The 22244-nt window shown below is 42.9% G+C and overlaps 1 protein-coding gene across 1 annotated transcript; it reads right to left on the reverse strand.

The window, feature by feature from the left end:
* Nucleotides 1–18343: 18343 nt before the first annotated feature.
* Nucleotides 18344–21222, reverse strand: LOC306640830 (ADP-ribosylation factor-like protein 10). The gene is given in 2 exon segments (XM_079105447.1): nt 18344–20822; nt 20825–21222. Coding segments are annotated over 2 exon segments (690 nt in total). The 5' UTR covers nt 21165–21222; the 3' UTR covers nt 18344–20472.
* Between the last annotated feature and the right edge of the window lie 1022 nt (nt 21223–22244).

A 22244-nucleotide genomic window follows, 5' to 3' on the forward strand; every position in this document is an offset into this window, starting at 1 on the left:
TTGTCTAAACTAAACGATGAGGACATACACAATTTAAATAGACCAATTTTAAGTAATGAAATAGAAGAAGTCATCAAAAGCCTACCAACAAAGAAAAGTCCGGGACCAGATGGGTTCACAGCTGAGTTCTACAAAACCTTTAAAGAAGAGCTCATTCCAATACTTCTCAAAGTATTCCATGAAATAGAAGAGGAGGGAACCCTCCCAAACTCATTCTATGAAGCCAATATTACCCCGATACCTAAACCAGACAGAGACACATCAAGGAAAAAAAATTTCAGACCAATATCCTTAATGAACATCGACGCAAAAATTCTCAACAAAATTTCAGCACATCACATAAAAAAACATTAAAAAGATAGTGAACCATGATCAAGTTTCATCCCAGGGATTCGAGGTTTGTTCAACATCAGGAAATCAATAAATGTAATTCACCATATCAATAGACATAAAGTGAAGAATCACATGATTATTTCAATAGATGCAGAAAAAGCATTTGATAAAACACAGCACCCCTTCATGGTCAAAACACTAGAAAAAATAGGGAGAGTGGGATTCCTTAACATTATAAAGGCCATCTATGCTAAGCCCATGGCTAATAACATTCTAAATGGTGACAAACTGAAAACATTCCCCTAAAAACTGGAAAAAAGAAGGCATGCCCGCTTTCACCAATTCTATTCAATATCGTCCTTGAAACTCTTGCCAGAGCAATTAAACAGACCAAAGAGATTAAAGGGATACAAATAGGAAACGAAGAACTCAAACTATCCCTGTTCGCTGATGACATGATTATATATTTAGAGGAACCAGGAAATTGCACCAGAAAACTTTTAGAACTCATAAGTGAATTCAGTAAAGTAGCGGGATATAAGATCAATGCTCATAAATCTAATACGTTTTTATACATAAGTGATGAATCTTCAGAAAGAGAAATTAGGAAATCTACCCCATTCACAATACCTAAAAAAAAAATAAAATACTTGGGAATCAATCTCACAAAAGAGGTGAAAGACCTCTACAATGAGAACTACAGAACACTAAAGAAAGAAATTAAAGAAAACCTTAGAAGATGAAAAGATCTCCCATGTTCTTGGATAGGCAGAATTAATGTTGTCAAAATGGCCATACTACCAAAAGCGCTATACATATTCAATGCAATTCCAATTAAAATCCCAATGATGTACCTTACAGAAATAGAGCAAGCAATCATGAAATTTATCTGGAAGAATAAGAAACCCAGAATAGCTAAAGCAATCCTTCGCAGGAAAAATAAAGCTCGGGGTATTACAATACCAGAACTTCAAATATACTACAGAGCGATAGTAACAAAAACAGCATGGTATTGGTACCAAAATAGAAAGGTAGATCAATGGTACACAATAGAGGACATAGACACAAACCCAAATAAATACAATTTTTTCATACTAGACAAAGTTGCCAAAAATATGCAATGGAGAAAAGATAGCCTCTTTAACAAATGATGCTGGGAAAAATGGAAATCCATATGCAACAGAATTAAAATAAACCCATATCTTTCATGGTGCATGAAACTAAACTCAAAATGGATTAAGGACCTCGGAATCAGACTAGAGACCCTGCAGATTATAGAAGAAAAAGTAGGTCCAGATCTTCAACATGTCGTTTTAGGACCAGACTTCCTCAACAGGACTCCCATACCACAAGAAATAAAAGCAAGAATCAATAAGTGGGATAGATTCAAACTAAAAAGCTTTCTCTCAGCAAAGGAAACTATCAGCAATGCAAAGAAAGAGCCCACAGAGTGAGAGAAAATCTTTGCCAATCATACTTCAGATAGAGCACTAATCTCCAGAATCTATAAAATCTCAAAAAACTACACCAAGAATACAAATAGCCCAATTGACAAATGGGCTAAGGAAATGAACAGACACTTCACTGAAGAAGATCTACAAGCAATCAACAAACATATGAAAAAATTTTCAACATCTCTAGTAATAAGAGAAAAGCAGATCAAAACTACCCTAACATCCCATCTCACCCCAATTAGAATGGCGATTATCAAGAATACAAGCAACAACAGGTGTTGGCGAGGATGTGGGGAGAAAGGTACACTCATACATTGATGGTTGGGTTGCAAATTAGTGCAGCCACTCTGGAAAGCAGTGTGGAGATTCCATAGAAAACTTGGAATGGACCCACCATTTGACCCAGCTATCCCACTCCTTGGTCTATACCCAAAGGACTTAAAATCAGCATACTACAGAGATGCAACCACATCAATGTTCATTGCTGCTCAATCCACAATAGCCAGATTGTGGAACCAACCTAGGTGCCCTTCAGTTGATGAATGGATAATGAAACTGTGGTATATATATATACAATGGAATATTACTTCACCATAAGGGATGATAAAATTATGGCATTTGCAGGCAAATGGATGAAATTGGAGAATATCGTGCTAAGTGAGATAAGCCAATCTCAAAAAGCCAAAGGATGAATGATATCGTTAATAAGTGGATGATGACACATAATGGGGGGTGCGAGGGGTTAGTGTTAGGTTTACAGTTAGGGTTAGGGAGGGTGGCAAGAATGTTGGAAGGAAGGACTGTATAGAGGGAAAAGAGGGGTGGGAGGGGATGGGGGAAGGGAAAAAATAAGAGAATGAATCAAACAACATTAACCTATGTAAATTTATGATTACACAAATGGTATGCCTTGACTCCATGTAAAAACAGAAAAAAAAAATGTATCCCATTTACAAAAAGAAAAGAAAACCACAAAAAAGAAGAAAGTTAAAGACTGGTTCCAACATTGTTCTCTCTAGTTTACACTTTTAAGTTTATTTTTCCTTCAAAATTTGTAAAAAGTAATAGTGAGATTTTTAATCTCCATAACATTTGGAATATTTTTATAAGATTTGAATGTTTTTACATTTTTCTATTCTTTGCTAAAATATAGCTAATTTGGAAAAGGTAAAAATCTTCAAAACCATATTATGGTTCTCAAACATTCTGAAAAGCAACAGTTTTATTTTAACTATTAATAACTTCTTGAGCATGCAAATAGGTTATAAATATCAAAGGTATATTACCGTGCCATAAATATATTTAAATCAATAAATTTTTAGGTTAGATACCAAAGTCGCTGTTAAATCAAGAAACTTCAACAAGTTGAACAAGTTTAAAATAATGATTCGTAATCCAGGGGCACAAAGCAGAAGACTAGGGGCACAAGATGAGGCAGCACTTAGAGACAGAAAAGAGATGCAAGGTACAAGAAGACATCAACTGGTTACAAAGTTAATTTGCAGGTTGCCAATTTTGTTTGTCTCTTTTGGTCAGTTGAGACTTTGCTGTTGTGATTGGCTGAGATTCTCTGTTAATTACAATAGAACTCTCTTAGCTAGGCTTTCACTACTACAATAGATAGCAGATTTGTGCTACTTTCAAAATAACATTGGGGATGGGAGAGCCAGAGAAGGAGGAGTGTGCCCAGAAGGCATGGAAGGATACTAATCATTCAAGACTCTCTGTTTCCACAGGGAATTGTAAACAACAAGTCAGGACATTTTGCATAAGGGAGTAGGACCAGAAGGAGCCTCTGGCTGAAGGTGACCTACCCCCAGCACCCTGACAGGTTTGTAGAGTTGCAAAAATGTCTGTGGGTATGTAAAAGATCATCCTCTAGGGAAAGATGAGCGAGGTGCACCTGACTTCATCACACACCTCAGCTGCAGCCAACCTGAGCAGATTTCTCAGGTGCTACAACCATGGGACTTAGCTGCAGCCCTAGGATGTGAGAGAAGTCAGTTCTGCTTTCCTTAGTTTGAAATCCCCCTCCTGATTTTTCTGAATAAATGTTCAGATATTTATGTCTCTCAGGGGTTTAGTGGGTATGTGGTTCTCCATATATGCATTTCCACATCCTCATATTCAACCAACATTAACTACAAAACACTTAGAAATGATTCCCTCTGTACTAAATAAACAGGAACATTTTTTGGTTATTACTGCCTTACTTGTTACAAAGTGTTTATGTTCTACTCAGTATTCCATTTAATGTCCAGATGGTTTATAAAATGCAAATTTGTGCATGCATTATATGCAAATACTATACCATTTCCTATGAATGACTTAAGCATTCCTGGATTTTGGTATCTATGGGGCTCCTGGAACCCATCCAATCCAGCAGTTAAAATGTTTCTGTGATGATGGGCCTCTGCAAAACTTACGTGATCTCCAGTCCAGGCTATACTCTCAGAGCTCTGGCATTGTCTCCAGCCACATGCTTGATATAGAAGGAAGTAAGGGAACAGAGCTGGAATCTATCCAAAGTGCCTGCTGTAGTCAGGCATGGGATGGGGATTCAATTTTACGAACTGGTTAGAAAGGGTGAAACGTTCTTGATTGGACTGGGTCCTTAACCTGCTGGTAGTTAAAATTCTGGGAATGGACATGAAGCCAGGAAGGCCTCTAACCCCTACCTGTCTACTTTCTATGAAATCTACATCTGCCATAAAGGGGCATGGCTCTGTTGAGAACAGAGTGATATCTGTGCAGCTAACTGTCTTAATCACCAGGATGCAGGCAGTTGCGACTGCACCCTCAAAAGCCAATACAGCGCAAACAGGACTGCTGGGTCCCCGTGCTTATCGATGTTGTTAAGAAATATTTGTCTGAGGAATGTACAGCTGCCTAGAAGCCTTATCTATCAAGGACAGGGGGGTCTAACTCCGACCCATCTCTTGCATAGTTCACCCCTTCCCTCCTCCCTTCTTCCTCTAGGACCATTCAGTTCTGGTGGGACCCAATGAGAATCAAATAGATTGGCAGGACTCAACCAGAGGAGGACTACTGTTTAGCTGTTTAAGTGTTAACCAATTAAAGAGAACACTGTAAAACTGTTTGCTTTTCATTATAAAAAGCTTGATAAACAAAGTCTCAGGGCCTGTTAGCGTCACACGTTACCGAGTGCGCAGAGGACCAGGCTCGAGCTTGCTAATAAATGACTCTTTGTTGCTTGCATTGATTGTGGTCTCTGGTGGTCTTTGTGGGGTCTTGAGCCGCTGGGCACAACAGCTCCTCCCTTCACTCCTCACCCCCCATTATGCAGGGTTCGTTCAGTATTGTCCCACCTCCTTTTCAGAGGTGCTGCTTCATTTCCACAGAAGCCTGCAGGTTGTTAGCGAGGGATTGCAGGCCTGAACATCACGGTGCCAGGTCACCTCTGCAGGCTTGTTTGCATGCGGGTGTGCACATACCTCGGAAGATAAACAGCACCTTTCCACTGTTGTCACCTGGCTCTCTCTTCCGATGTCTCTTTCTTCTCTTGAGAAAGGCAACTTGTGCATGCTGCTGTTTTTCATCTCTGAGCCTCCTGGATGAGACTGACTATATCCGAACCATGAGGATGAAATTGCATTAAATTTCTCTGCCAGGGTTGATTTCTGAACTCCTGCCCTTTATATCCATCTGAGAAGTAATGCCTGTATTGTTTCCCAGAGCACACAAGTTCATCACACCCAGAACTAATCTCTTCTACATTCCTCTGCTCTTCAGCCCATACCTGCTCAGCAAATGTTGCCACCAACTAGCCACTTGTCTGCTGAGAAATGTGGAAACCATCTCTGAGCTCCTGTCACCCAGTAATCCATGTTAGACCCCCGCCAGACTAAAGACTCTGGCTATGAATGCCCCACCCACCACCTTGAGTCTGAGCATTGCTCATCTCTGACAGCCACATGGGAGCTCACTCATGTGTGAAGTTCTGTGCTAGACCATTCACTTCACATTAACTTAGTATTGTTCAGCCTGTGATCAGCGCCATCTAGTTTTGTACCAAAGCTGGAGCACTGTAAAGGAAGGGTTTTATACTGAGATAGTTGAAGATGCCCTTTACCCAGTGTTCCCATGTGTCCTGATTTGAAATCCTGTGTTGTGGCCTCATCAGGTGCTGACAGCACCAGAGTCAGGATGCAGAAGGCCTCCAGTGCTGAAAGCCCCCCCTGTCTCCCTTTCTTCACCTCTGCCCCTCCCCAGCCCTGTCAAATCCTTAATCCGTGACATCCCTGAGCTGTCCTCTATGTCTGTAACTTGGTCATCTCACCTGTTCTGCTTCATTTGACTCAGGTTGCATGTTACCTTTTGTATATTTTCAGTTTGGATCTCTATAAACTTGTCCAAGTTTTTGTGTGTCAACAGTTTATTTTTGGGCTGGGGATATGGCTCAGTTGGTAGAGTGCTTGCCTTGCAAGCACAAGGTGCTGGGTTCCAATCCCCAGCACCGCACACACACACACACACACACACACACACACAAAGCTTATTTTCTCTTTGTTATGTGGTATCCTGGTCGATGGTTGTACCAGTCTCTTGGTTTGACCATTTGGCCTCATTGTATTTCAAGAATGCTTATGGGTAAGAGCATTGTACACCTTCATGTGCATAGTGCCCTCAAATATTTTGCTGTTTTCTTTAAGGACTGTTTGCTTTGATTTTATGTTGAGTTTTAAGAATACCTTACACTCAAGATAATAATTCTTTGCTCAAACTGTGGTTAACATATTTTTTTTTTGGTAGTGGATACTGGAGATTAAACACTGGGACATTTTCAAATGATATATATCCCCAGTTCTTTTTATTTTATTTTTATTTTTAAGATGAGGTCTCACTGAGATGCTGAGACTGCCCACAAATTGAGGCTGAAGTAATCCTCCTGTCTCAGCCTACTATGTTTTTGGGTTGACAGGCATGGACACCACACACAGCTTGCATTTTTATTCAGTCTGTTACTTGTATTTTTATCCACTGAACCAGGGCTTTCACTGAGCAGAAGCTTATGAATTTTTCAATCTTTCCTTTTCTACATTGCACTTTATTGTCAACTCTGGGAATGCTTTGCTTAACCTAGATTCTGAAGGTTTCCTCATTTTGTTTAGTTTTTTTTAATAAATGGTATGGTTTGGACCTACAATATTCCCCAACCGCAGGTGTCTGTGCTGTAGTGTTCAGAGGTGAAAAGCCTGGATTACAAGGGCTCTAACCTTATCAGTGGGTTAATCCATCTAATTGGTTAATAATTTCTTTGGAGCAGGCTGGGTTACAGCTCAGTGGTAGAACATCTGCACAGCATGAATGAGGCTTTGGATTCATCCCTACTGTGGGCAAAAAATATACATTAAATTAGTGACCTGAGTGGACTTACTTGGAGGTGTTGAAAATGAGAAGAAAGTTGGGTTTGACTATGGGAAGTGGGTTCCAGGGTGTGGCCTGGAGAACTGTATAGTCCCTTACTGCCTATCTGTCTCTCTGTCCCTGATTTCTGGTTGCTAGAGTTGAGCACTTTTCACTTTCCTGTCCATTGTTTATGAGTTTCTGCAGCAAAGTTGGTCAACAACACTCTTGACACCATAAGTCAAATAAACCCTGACTGCTCAGAGGTGCCCTTGTCAGGTGTATTGGTCACAGTGGAGAGGAGCTGATCAACACACTGTGCATGATATAGGGCTGTATTTTCCTTCAGGTCCATGACCCACTCTAATTTTTGTATAAGATTTGAGACAGTTCATTTCCTTTTTCCAGTGAATGTTACCTGCTATCTCTGCACCATTGTGAACCAAACTGCCCTTCTTTCACTGTACTGCTCCCTTGTCTTTGTGCAGAGTCAGCTGGCCCATTTCTCTGACCCCCTTCTTGGTCTCTGTTCCAAACTGTTGACCCTGTGTCTCTCCCTCTGTCCACCTCACTGTTGGTCTTTCTGACGGTAGTCATGCAATGAGTCTGGAAGTCTGGTGGACTATTTTCCACCAGCTCATTCTCATTTTCAAACTATTTTAGCTATTCCCCTTCCTCCACCTTTCAATACAAGTTGACATGACTTAGTTTGTTTCCAAGAAAGTCTTGATATGATATTGACAATCATTTTCTTGCTCCATATTTCCTGGTCCTAAGTTTTTTACTGAAATGAAATGGTGCTGTGAGTTTTGCCTCAATCATCAAATAAGAGTATGAGCTTTGAGAGGAGAGCCTGTTGTATCAACATATGCTTCTGTATAATGGGTGTTTTCTTTATGCTGATGTTACCTAGACCCTCTTCTCATCATTCCTTTCTGGACAGAGACATCCTCTGGCCCCTCATCAGGGCAGGTTTGCTGGTGGCAAGTCCTCTATTTGCCTTCTCTGGAGAGTGTCTCTCTTACATCTTCATTCTGAAGTGTGTTGCCCCTGGATGGAGAATTTTGAGAGGTCTTATAGTTTTGCACCTGAAAAATTTGTACCACCTTCCTCTGGCCTTCATCTTTGTGATGAATATCTCATTGGCATTCAAAGGACTGATAGTGGGGAAAACTCTTGAGATTTTGCTGTGAAGAGGAATAGAAAAACTGGTCCATAGCTGGATAAGGCCATTTTATCAAGTCAAGCCTCTGGTGTTATTTTCTAAGAGAATAAGAGAGGTTTGATTCCATGAGCAGCTTGCAGGTTCTACACTCCCTCAGCTGTACCTTAGTGACCTGTGAGAAATTTTGAAATACCTGGCATGGTGGCCAGAACTATCAACCCAGCCATTCAGAAGTCTGATCCAGGAAACTCAAAATCTCCAGGCCAGCCTGTGCAACTTAGGGAAACCTCATCTGAAAATCAATTTTAGGAGAAATACTTTTGAAATAACAAGTGAATTTCTTAACTTTTCTATAACTTTTTTCTAAGTTTTCAATAACTTTTCCTTATTGGTGGAATTCAGTCCTAGAGGATATGCTGCTTCATCCTGCAGAGTAGCCAGTGTGGTGGTGACCCAGGTATTCTGGAATACTACAAGCATGACCAGTCCAAGAAGCTCTTAGGGAACATCATCCTGTGCCTCTGTGAACAGGTGGACACAAACATGACCCTTCAGAAGAAGCGGCTATCATGTGGCTTTGTGTTCCTCATCAAGACCAGTATGTGCACCTTTTACCTGGTGGCAGAGACAAAGGAGGACATGCAGTGGGTGCAGAGCATCCGCCAGGTCTGCAGCTTCCAGCAGGAGGTGGAGAGCACAGGTACATAGACACCAGCATTCTCTGGGGGCTGAGATGGCCCTTGGGTGTCCTTTGTAGGTAGAGCAGGTGCCAGCCATGGCCAGATGTCAGGAGGATCCCTGGCCCTCCCTGTGCTCAAATGGGAATCCAAGAAATGTGGGTCATGATGAAGCAAAAGGAGCTCTGTGACCTAATCTCATGCACCATGACCCCTCCTTCATCTACCATTGTGCCATCTTGTCTCTCCCTCAGGTCACACATGCCAACTGTCTACCATCCTCAGGGGAGACCTCTTGAGTCCTCCTCTATCCAGCCTCTTCAGGTAGACTGGCCCTCAGTCCTCTGTGATTATTTTTCATGAAAAATCCAGAGATCCTCCACATCCACCTCAGAATATACAGGTCAAGAGGGAGCGCTATTTACTTTTTTGTTTGTTTGTTTGTTTGCTTGTTTGTTTACTAATTTTATTTATTCTAAAAAGTTATACATGACAGTAGAATGCATTTATATATTTCATTAAATCATACACAAATGGAGCTTAATTTCTCATTTTTATGGTTGTACATATTGTAGCATCTCATCAGTCATGCAGTTATATATGTACATTAGATAATAATGTCAGTTTCACTCTACCATCCTTCCTACCCACATATCCCTTCCCCTCCCTTCACTCCCCTCTACTTAATATGAAGTAACTCTTTCTTCCCTAGCCCCGAGCCCTCTTATTGTGAATTAGCATCTACATATCAGAGAAAATATTCGGGTTTTGCTCTTTTGGGCTTGGCTTATTTTGTTTTGCATGGTATTCTCTAAATCCATCCATTTATTAGCAAATGCCATAATTTCATTCTTCTTTAAAACTGAATAATACTCCATTGTGTGTGTGTGTGTGTGTGTGTGTGTGTATGTATTTCACATTTTATTTTTCCATTCATCTGTTGAAGGTCACCTAGTTTGCTTCCATAGTTTAACTATTGTGAATTGACCTGCTGTAAACACTGATGTGGCTGCATCTCTGTAGTATGCTGATTTTAAATCATTTGGGTATAAAACCAGGAGTGGGGTAGCTGGATCAAATAGTGGTTCCATTCCAAGCTTTCTGAGGAATCTCCATACTGCTTTCCATAATGGTTGCGCCGATTTGCATTCCCACCAACAATGTATGAGAGTATTTTTTCCCACATCCTCAACAACATTTATTGTACTTGTATTCTGGATAATTGCCATTCTGATTGGAATGAGGTGAAATCTTAGAGTAGTTTTGATTTGCATTCCTCTTATTGCTAGAGATGTTGAACATTTTTTCATATATTTATTCATTGATTTATCCTAGAGATTAATGCTTTCTCTGAAGTACATGTGGTAAAGATTTTCTCCTAGGTTGTAGACTGTCTTTATATTATGATTGTTACTTTTGCTGAAAAAAAAGCTTTTTAGTTTGAGTCCTTTCCATTAATTGAGTATTGATTTCTTGCACTTTAGGGGTCTTATTAAGGAAGTCAGATCCTAGGCCAACATGGTGAAGATTTGGGCCTACTTTTTCTTCTAGTAGGTGCAAGGTCTCTGTTCTAATGTGTAGGTTTATAATCTACTTTTAGCTGTTTTCTGTGTGTGTGCAGAGTGAGAGGTAAAGGTTTATATTCAATTTTGGAAAAAAATAAGAACCCTGAATAGCCAAAGAAATCCTTGGCAAGAAAAGTGAAGCAGGAGGCATCACAGTACCAGAACTGAAACTCTTCCACAGAGCTATAATAATAAAAACAGCCTGGTATTTGCACCAAAACAGACACTTAGACCAGTGGTATAGATAGAACACACAGAGACACACCCACATAAATACAGTTATCTTGTACTAGACAAAGGCACCAAAACTTTAACTAGAGAAAAGAGCCTATTCAACAGTAGTGCTGGGGAAAATGGAAAGGCACATGTAATAAAATGAAATTAAACTTTTAGCTCTCACCCTGCTTTTGGGTTTTGATTATAAAATTCTCTTTGGTGTAGTCAGACAGTCTGGACTTTGTGACATTAATACAGCTGTGTGAATGTACTAAAACCAATAGGAATTTGCATTTTGAAATGGTGGCATTTACAGTATGTGAATTATTTCTCAATAATATTTTAAAAAGCAATTCCTTGGGTTATGAGGGACCAACCAGGTTCAAGTCCCCTGGACTTGGGAACAGCTGTGTTGTGCTGTGCCCTGGGCTGTCACACAGACCCAGAAGGGCTGTGCTCATGCCAGTGCTTGTTGCTGTGCTCCTGAGGTCCTGTAACTTTTGAACAGAGGGCACTGTGTTTTGATGTTACACCAGGTCCTAGAAAGTGTATGACCAGTTGGGCTTGGAGTGAATACTCTCACAGCCAGTTCTGATTTTGTGTTGTGATGCCTAGCCTCTATTTCCATGCCTTTGACCCTTTGGACATGAAGCTCCTCTGCCCTCTTCCACCAGGTCCTGCCTTGACCCTGGCTCACTTGTAACCGATCCATATTGCCCCAGGTTCTGTGGTGAACTTGCCAAACTCCACATCACTTCCCAGAGATGTGATGCTAGTCTTTGTTAAAGGTTATGATTTCTTCCATGAATTGGAATCTAATGCTTTCTGCTTTCATCCAGTGCTTCATGGGTGCATCATGGACATTTTGAGAGCTCATATTGGTATTCCTGAAAGATGGTTCAGTGGAGGGGTAGACCCTGCATCTCTCAGTCCCATGGGAAAAATCCTGCAGGGCTCCCACTAGACACAAACTGCTATTCTTCATTTGTTAAGGGATGCATAGGGAACCATTACAATACTTGAGGCTCGTTCAGCTGAAAAGAGTTTTTTGGCAGATGGAGTTTTTTTCTTTATGAAAATTTTGTCTTTTCTGCTTTTGTAGTAGATTCTCCAGGTAAAATGCAGGTTGGCCTGAGTATTTGGGCTCCAGGCCTCCTCCCACCTAAGAGCTGAGAAAAGAAGATATGCTCCCACAACCAGCTCTCTTTTTAACCCTTCTTGCAACACCTGGATATTTATATCATTTGCAAACATCCAGTTGCCTACATAATCCACACAAACATACCCAGTATAAAGCCTATGCCTACAGGATCAATAGAAGACCAGGAGGGACACTGTTTGAATATTGAATCCAGGTGGCATGATATAACTTCCTGACCACTCTTTCCTAAAGGGATCTGGGGAAGATGCTTACAAAGGGGAAATGGTTCCCAGAAGAAATATGAAGATTTGCTATCACATATGGAGTTTGTTTCTGGGATTGTTTTTGAGGGTGCTTTCCTGTCCCTGGGGTATTTCTGGGGCAGGCAGGATAAATCTGGGTCACATATACAGCAGGGCACTTAGTACATAGTCTGGCCTGGCTGTTGGGGCTTATTTAGCAAAGCTGGCATCAGGATGGGGGTCCTCCCTGCTCAAGATCTGACCACACACCACATGAGTCACACTCCCTCAGGCTACTCCAGAGTAGTAAGAGCTAGATTACCAGAGTCCCACCCTGTTTTCATGGAGAGCAAAGAGATAGCAGTGATGTGCAAGGTGTGAAGGTGCTGCTGGGTCTCACAATGATGTTAAATATTTGTCCTTCCTTTGATGACCACTTTCCCATACTTCCTTACTTTTTATCCTCAGACTCCCTGAGAAATATTTCCTTAGCAAGTCAGTATTCCTGGTTGTACAGAACTGAGCTGAGCTGCTCACATCAGCAGAACCTTGAAAAACAAAGACGCTCTGCCCTGTCACACAAGAGTCAGCCTGCACAGCTCACATAGAATGCCTCTTTGGGGGAAGAATCAGAAGTACCTGGTCCTCCAGAGCACTGCTACAATGCATCCACCAGTACCTCCACTTGGACCAGTGCATGAGCCATGGAACAGAGTGCAAGGTAGGGATAAATGCAGCCCATTGACCACAGAGGGCCAGTGGCTCCTGTGCTGTTGCTTAGAGATGAAAGTTAGGACAAGCCTGGTCAAGTAACCACATCATGCCAGGGACCCCTGTGCCCCTGCTTTAGAAATATAAGATGGGACTAGCATGGTTCTATGACCACACTGGTACAGGGTCTCCTGTGCCCATTATTCAGAGCTCTAAAATGGGACAAGCATGGTCTTGTGACCACACCAGTCCAGGGACAACAAAGATGGGACTAGCATGACTCTGTGATCACACCAGACCAGGGGCTCCTGTTTCCCTGCTTTACAGTGGTAAGGATGGGAATGAGGACCTCTCTTCAGGTAAGCACACTATAGAAGGTGATCTAATATAACCCTCACTGTTCCTTGGCAGTAGCAAGTGGATATTGGGTTCCAGAGATACTTCCAATTGTGAAGAATCAGAAACAGGCATCAGGGTCTCAAGTTTAAGATCTGGCAACAAAACCTGACTTGGAGCCAGTCATACTTTGCTTCTGCTTCAGAATTGTGCCATTCCTTGTGCTGACTGCTATCCACATGTGCTGTTTAGATTGGAATAGATAGAAATAAATGAAATTAAAATCCTGGGTCTCAGCAGGTACCATGGCACATGTCTGTCTTCCCATAGGGTTTGTAGGCTATGGTAGAAGGATGGAAGTTTGAAGCCAGCCTCAGCAAATTAGGAAGACCTTAAGCAACTTAGTGAAACAATGTATCAAAATAAATCATATAAAAAGGGCTGGGAATGTAACTCTATAATTGAGCACCTCTGGGCACAATCCTTGTTATCAGAAAATAAAATTACATAACATAAAATGACATAATATACCATAAAAGGAAATAAAATCCAAAGCCTCAATTGACCAGCCACACATGAAGCACCCAGTGCCACATGAGGCTTGTCCCATCTTCATAGATACTCTGGGGCAGGGACTCAGCCTGGAGCAGGCATCTGTTTTCCAGTCCCACCTGCCCCTCACAGGATTGCACCTGTAGCCTGCACACACTTAAATTGCTTTTATTCCAAATGTTTGGCCATCAACATCATGGAGCTGCTTGGCTCTGCCCAAGCTGCTTCCTCTTTGCTCCCAGAGCCAGCAAATCACAAGTCATGCTCCTTACTAGAAATGCTCCTTAATTTAGAAATATCTAATTTCTGTTACAAAGATTAAGATAAATTGAGGTTACTCACTTCATGATGTGTGTGGGATGTTTTCAAACACAATCTTGATTGAGTCAGCCAAACCATGGGCCTTGGTCTTACCTTAGAGACAGTGGTGGCCAGGTTGGGACAGGCTCTGCTGCAGTTTGGCCTCAGTTTAGGGTCACTGGCTTTCACATCTGGGACTGCAGCTCCTAATTGGTCTCATTTTACTAATTTATTTTGACACATGGCCTTACTGTTGCCAAGGTTGGCCAGGGATTTGCTCCCTTCTGTCTCAGTCTCTTGAGTAACTGGATTGAAAGGACACACCACTGAGTCTGTCTCAGACCTTTTCTCTCAAGGTGACCTGATTCCCTGGAACAGCCTGGCACCTTCCTTTCCAGGGTCCATAGCTCAACCTCCACAGGGAAAGGAGCTGAGTCCAGGAGGAGAAGGCCAGCAAGTCAGGGACCCTGGGCTAGGCAACTGCAGGACTGAAAGAAAACAGGTCCCCAGTTATCTGCGTTGGTTCAATGGGGCTTCTGGTCATTCACAGTGTGGTCCAGATTCAGGTTCTGCACTGTCTGCCATCTTGTTCACTTTGTTAACTCCTTGACCTCCTGTGGACTCTTCTTGAGAATGGGAACAGCTAATGCAAGGCTTTCAAGGAACATCCAGGGGTCTGTGACAGATCAGTCCTGTTTCCTGCTGTCCTCCTCAGCCTGTAGCCCCTCCCACTAATTGCAGAGAAATGGAGAGTACCAGGTCTTACCAGGTCTTAAAATCACATTTCTATACAAGGTTCTTAAAATTTGTGCCTCAAAACTAATGTGCATGTGATGCATCTCAGGCTTTTATGGGATGTTCCTTCTGACACAGGCAGCTGGGGCTCCTGAGATCCCACCTGCCTGGAGACCTGTAGACACCCCTTTTCAGCTTGCTGCAGATCACATCTGGCACAGAGGCCCAAAACAATGTTGGTACTGCACCATCTCACTTCTGAGACACTGCTCATGAGACATGCCTGTGACCCTGATGGAGTGGGCAGTCACTCTGTGTCATCTTCCTTTGAAAACCTCTGTTAGTCTTTCCAGCTGGAATTTGCCTTCTTGCTGGATTACCCTAGTTAGATTTCCTAAGACGTTAGTGATCACACCCAAGGTCTTGTTGATGCTGTGCAAGCTCTTTACTTACCCCCAAGTCCTTTTTTGTTTTAATAAGAGAGAGGGTCTTATTAAGTTGCTGAGGTTGGCCTTGAACTTGAGATCTTCCTCCCCCAGACCCCTCAGCAACTGGAAATACTGGCATGGCCTCCACTCTAGCCACTTCTATGATCTCTCAGAGAAATTGGAAATTCTGCCTAGTATTATGGGTTTTAAGTTACTGCTCTTGGAAGACAGACCTCAGAACACATGATAGGTAAATGATAGACGTTTGAACAGGCTATGCCTGAGGGAGAGTGTGACAGAGGACTTAGAGCTACCTACATACGGGCAGCATTGCTGGGTCTAAGCTCTCAGTCTTACAGGGTTTACAGATATACCAGTAAGCTAGGAGCTAGAAAGAGAGTCTTCAAGGCTCTAAACTTAGAATAACACACCAGGATACAGGTGGTTGGGAAGATAGCTCGTCCTTGAAAACTATTTGTTCAGTTGAGTTACCAGAAAGCCAAAGCCACAAAAAGAAAGATCATAAAACCAAACTTTCTGAGGCAGAGCAGCAATACATCCTCCTCCAGAACCCAGGGAGGATACTTCCCTGATGGCAGGGGCAGATTTCAGGCACATGTGCAGGAGAGTCACTAAATATAGTCATCTCTAATTTATGAGTAAAATGTCACATTCTGGGGTAGAGACTTCAGGTGATGAGCCATGTGTCAGAGAGGGAGACCCATGAAGAGTGCAGGGTGACCACAACCCACCTATGTGTATAGGAACAACAGGAAGCAGATCCCTGCCTGCCCCACAGATGCTCCTTTTTGTGCTGCCCTGGAGCCTGTGTCCTGGTACTGCCTTCCTTACACTCAAACATGAGTGTGCAGAGTCTTGGTATTGAAGTGGTTGTGCTTTCCTCTGATTCAACACTTTGAGAGCTGAAGAACCACTGGAGTTAGTAACAAAGTCACAAAGGAAAGTCTGTGACACAGATTAACTGCCACACAGGGTAGACGGGGACAGGATGGTTTCCTGAAGAAAACAAAAAGTGTTTATTCTCCAAAGGATTATAACAATCCAGAGTCCACACAACATGCCAGTCACAGCATTCAGAGAGAATCCACTTTCTCGACATACAGAGAACCAGCAAAATGAAACCAGTTCTTAAAGGAAGGCATAGTGGTCAACCTGGAAACAACACAGAGCACTGGAGTTTTCAGATACTGACTCTAAAGCCCCGTCCATTTAACAACACTTCCCATGAGAAAGAAAAACATTCTCAAAAGTAATGGAAAGGTGGAGAAACCCTCAGTATTCTGTCCTATGAACAGACCCTTCAATGAATTTGAAAACAAAGACATTCTCAGGAGAAAGTAGAGGAGAACTGTTTCCAGGATATCTGCCTTGGTGGTCTGGGCAGGGTGTTCTTCAGACAGAAGCAGGGTACCAGAAAGAAAGGTTGGTCCTAGAAGTGTGCATGTTACAAGACTGAGAGAGACTGGCTCCCCCAGGACAAGTAAAGCATATGACCCATTTTCTGCATACAGGACCCCTATACAAAATGATCAACATATACACAATTTAAGGTCACTTTCAGATAAATCCTGCATTATTAGAGTTTTCTTCTTTTGATGAAAGTAAGAGGTGAATGGGTTGGAGAATTCAAAAATATACATATATATTTTCATATATATCTGTAAAATACATATATGTGGTATATATCTCCAGAGTCTGCCTGTAATGCACTTGTGTCAATTTCATGGAGATACTAGATTTAAAATCAGTAACTTAATGGATGAAAACATGTGTAAATAGGAAAAGTTAAAAATTGTTTAGTAAGGCTTCCCCTGGTTTCCTTTCTCCTTGGCTTCTTTACCTTTTTCTGCCAGGTGAGACCCCTGTGACACATTGCCCATTTAACTCAGGTATCTTCATGTCACCTTCAAAGCTTTAGTACTGGAGATTGATCACAAGTGAGCTTAACACTAACTTGAACCCCAAATTCTTTTTTTTTAGTGAATTTTAATTTTCTTATGAGAGTAGAATGTATTTTAACATATTATACATATATGGAGAAACATTTCTCTTTCTACTGATGATATAGAATTGTATCAGTTATGTAATCATATAAGCACATAGGACAGCCATTCTTTTTCAAATTTTGAGACTGTCTCACTATGTTGCTGAGGCTTGCATTGAGCTTGCAGTCCTCTAGTCTCAGCCTCCTGAATCACTGGCATTACAGGTATGGCCACCATGACCAGCTTTGGGATCTTCATTTTGAGAGACTTTTGTGGTTTTAAATTTCATAACTACTTTTATCTTTCTGCATGTAAAGTATGCCATTCTATAGCCTCCTGGACCCATTTGTTTCTGATGGGAAATTGGCTTCATTTTGATTCTTCTTCTTTCTCCTTCTGAATGCCTTTTACTTCTTCATAAAAAGTAATCTGTGAAGAACAAAACAAAAAATTTACCATCATAACCACTCACATCTGTTAATCTGGTGCCTGGGACAGTTGCAATGCACAGATCTAGGGAGGCCTGTGAAGCCTGGGGATGGAAATGGAATTCCCAAACATCAGGACTCATGTTGACAGAAAGCAGAACCGGTCTGCTCATCTGCCTGTATTCCTTCTAGCTCACTGTTGGCTACTTCTCCATGTGAGATCCTGAGATCTGAGGAGCTTCCTTGAGGCATTTGTCCCCATGGGTAGGACTGAGATGCCATGGCCCTCTGGAAACAGCTGTCTCCTTGGTATATATCATTTGATCTCTTCAAACACATCAAGAACCCTGAGGCCTCAAAAGCTGAGAGTTCTACTGTGAATATTGACTCTTTCTCCCAAATAAAATTCTATAAAGAATCCTAATGGAAAGGATGAAAAATCAGAACCTAACCCTCCAATTCCCCAAAACACCAACACAGAACAAAAACTCTTGTGAAGCAGGACACTGGAGATTCTGGAGTCTGACAGAGCCCTGCCTCTTTGGTCCTTTCTACTACTTGATTCACTTTAAAAAATAATGATCAATCCCTTTTCTGGGATGAATAGAATTCCCATATAGAAAACTTTGCTACAGATTTTCCTATTTTACAGAAAGGTATTTCTTTTTTTTTTTTTTTTTTGGACATAGTAGAGTTCTTTATTCTTCAAGTTCATCTCCCCCTATTGGGGACTTTAAAAATTGTACTACATAATGATATTCATTAGACAAAGGCAGATCTTAATTAGGAAAAAAAGGATCCCTCAACAATCAATGCTGGTTCTGAAGGTAACCTGTAAGCACTGGAGAACAAGGTAGAGTTTATAGAACAAAGACACAGTTTCTTACTCTTCCAATGACAAGATGAAAAACTGCCAGCAAAATTTCGAAGGCTACTCTAAAACTCGTCATTCCTTAAATATTTAACACAAAAGCAGAGAAATCACTTCTTACCGTGGAAAATGAATTGGCATCTAAAAGAACAGTGATTCCATTATAATGTTCCCACAGTCCATGGGCACAGTGGACCACATTCCCACGGATCACACTTACTTCTGGACTTAAAAGCTTCCCACGCACTGCCCCTCCAGGTGCCTCTTCTTGACCATAGTATGGTATGAAGCATGCTGGTAGATGTCAAGTGAAACAAAGGCACAAACTCTGTTCTCAATTAGAAAGCAAACTGAGTGGGATATCACTTTAAAAAAATAAGTCCATTTGCAGTTGTTGATTATTCAGTGGCTCCTTCTTTTGCCTGTCTCATCAAGAAGTATTGGCTGATCACTATTAACAGAATCATGGAATGTGCACTGGAGAGAATTCTGGAAATTCAGTCCAACTTAGCTTTCATTGGGGAGTAAATGGTCCAGGAAGGCTGAGTGATATGCTCAAGACCACCTTGGCTGGTCTGTTATTCCTGTCCTTATAGATTAACATGATGAAAATGTTTTTTTTCATCTTTTTATGGGACTTACATGATAGAAATTTCGGAGTCGGTTCTATCTATCCAGAAGGGGTTTGTGTCCCTTCAACATATTGAGCCAACGGTTGAAGTTTAAGTTCATGTGAATCAATGTGAAGTATTATATAATTACAATCCCAAAGGTGGGAGGGGGTGTGGCTACAGCTTTGTCTCCATTGTCACCTGTAGGTTATCTCAATATCACCAGGATTCCAGCTATTTTCCTCAAAGTTCCAAGTTTTCTATGATAATCACCTGGGGTTGTGATTACAGCACCTATAAACAGAACCTAGAACTTTGGACTGTTCCTTTGATAAATACATAAATAAATAAATAAAACAGTTCTGAGGCTGACTTCTAGCTCCAGTCAACAGTCTCGTTCCCAGGGACTCAGGCTCCTTCCTTCCCCAGACTTATGTAAACATGAGCATTGGCAGTTAGTATAAGAGCAGCAGCTTGTCTCCAGATCAGCGGGGAAACCCAGCCTTAACCCTTTCTGTCTGGTGGGTGAACTGTACTTATTCTTTAGTCAAGAGAAGCTGGCAATCCAGGCCTTAAAAGCAGGAAGGTGTTGATCAAGGTCCTTGCTAGGATCTCCAGGTTCATCCTACTACGTCACATCTCCATGGTTGGCAGTTAGAAAAGAACATGGTGATTACCTTCCTTTAAAAATGATGGCCTGAGGACCAGAGAGGCAGAGACTACACAAGGCCACAAGCCAGTTAGGCAGAGCAGGGACCCACTAAGTTGCCCAGGCTGGCAATGAACTTGCAAGCCTTCTGCCTCAGTCTCCTGAGTCACTAGGATTACAGGTATGTGCCATTGAGCTCTGCTGGCAGACCAGGGGCTGAAGGACAATACAGAGCTGGAAGCAAGGGCTGACTCCATATCACCTAAAACCTGCTCACATGTGAAAGGCATGGTCATCAGGAGGGACAGTCTATACTGGGAGACCTGGAGGTGCTAAGAGTGTTTGTGACATCTGCACTGGTTCTTCAACCACTGGGACCTTCAGGGAGGGGAGGACTGAGCCTACTAAGCATCTCACTGTGCAGGTAATAGAAGGGAACACTGGATCCACACTCCAGCCTGGAATGAGCCAGAAACTACCTCTCTACTCTCTGCCTCACTCACCTCGTTATTTTAGCTTCATGGCTACCTCACCAGGAAGGCTTATTCACAGGACTTGGCCTTGCTCTTGAGAGGGCAAGGAGGGGAGAAAGGAAGTGCTGCCATGTGGTTCCTACCCCAGGCCCAGTCTGGTGAAGAAGAAGGAGGAGGCAGGGGAACTGTGGTCCCCAGGCTGGGCAGTGAGCCTAGGAGAGAAGTTCCAAGAGCAGTTTCCAAATGTGCACTGTGCCAGGATTTTCAAAGCCAGGTCCAGCAGGAGCAATGCTGGCTGCCAAGAGGAAAACCTCCCGTTGACTGTTGACGGCTTGGAGGCCCAGCTCCTGCTGCAGCTCCACCATACTCATGGCCTCACTCAGGTCCTGCTTGTTGGCAACCACGACGACAGGCAGGTCAGGGTCTTTGTCCAGTAGCTTATGCAGTTCTTGTCGGGCCCAGGGCATCCGCAGCCGGTCAGCAGAGTCAACCATGAAGACCAGCACATCCACCTCATTCACAAACTCTTTCCAGTAGAAGCGTAGATTCTGGCTGCCACCAACGAGTTGAAGCCCCAGGTGGGGATGTGGCCTTCCAGCGGTGGCTTCCCCGACAGCACACGCAGGAACGTGCTCTTCCCAGAGCCATCCAGTCCCAGCACCAAAACCTCACGCTGCTCTAACTCTTCCAGCGCCGGCTCCTCCTCCTCCTCGTCCTCGGGGTCCCACTCGTCCCACTGGGGTAGGCGGGCAGGCTCTGGGCCCCACCAGGCCTCGCTCCGGTCCCAACGCTTCTCCCGTCCACGGCCGAAGTAGGTTTTCCAGAGGATGAAGAGCACGGAGCCGAGTACTGCGGTGGCACCGCCCAGGGCCAGCACCAAGGGGCCCAGCGGGCGCGGTGCCATGGGGCCAGGCTAGGGGAGCAGGTGTGGGCTGCACAGGCCGTGCCTGCCCGCCCACCCGCGGAAGATGGCCCCCACAGAGAGGTATTTCTGGCTCTGAGTGCCTCTCAATAGATATGCTGTAACACATGGTATAAAATAGATCTGTGGCTTGGTGCAGTTATCTCCAACTAGCTTACAGAACCCTAGCCCATGAGCTGGTTCATGTGAACCCTTAGAGGTGGCAGAGCTTGCTGGCTGATCTCTGACACCATACCAGGCTGATTTCATCCTCAATATTTGCTTTCCAATGTGTGTCCTGTGTCCTATGTGGGGCCTGACACAGAGAGCAAGTAAGCAGTGTGAGGGGCCTGTCTAAACCTGCTGGGTGCAGGAATGACTGACTCAGATAGAGGCAGTGTGAGGGGCATAGGGCAACCTGCTGAGTACAGAGAAGTGTGATCCAGAGAGAACAAGCAGCAGTGTGTGGGGCTTCTGTACACCTGCTGGGGTGCAGGGAAGACTGACCCACAGTGAGAAGCAGGCAGTAAGAGGGGCTTAGGCAAACTTGCTAGGGTGTAGGGAAGATGGACACAGCTAAGCAAGCAGGCAGTATGAGGGGCTTGGTGAAAATTACTGGGATGTAGAGAAGATGGATACACGGTGAGCATGCATGCAGTGTTAGGGTTGTGCAGATCCTGCTGGGGTGCAGGGAAGACTGACCCAGCTGAGCAAAGGCACATAGGTTGGTGACAACTGAGGCAAATATTGGTTGAGTGTCCAGATAGCAGTTCAGCAGAAACATCCAGTGTTAATTTTTTTTTATTTTTAATATATTTTAGTCATACATACACACAATACTTTTATTTGATTATTTATTTTTCTGTGATGCTGAGAATTGATCCCATTACATCAAACATACTAGGCAAGTGCTCCACACCTGAGCCACATTCCCAGTCTATGTCCAGCATTTTTATATTCATGGGTTTGTAGTTGTGTCCCATGTTGAGAGTAAATCACAGCTGGCAATGTAGATCCCAGGTAGTCTTCAAAGCTTCCAGGCCTCAGCTATCTTTTTCCACCCCAGTAGTGCATGTGACTTCC

This window comes from Sciurus vulgaris (assembly GCF_902686455.1).
Source record: "Sciurus vulgaris genome assembly, chromosome: 11".
Lineage (NCBI taxonomy): Eukaryota > Metazoa > Chordata > Mammalia > Rodentia > Sciuridae > Sciurus > Sciurus vulgaris.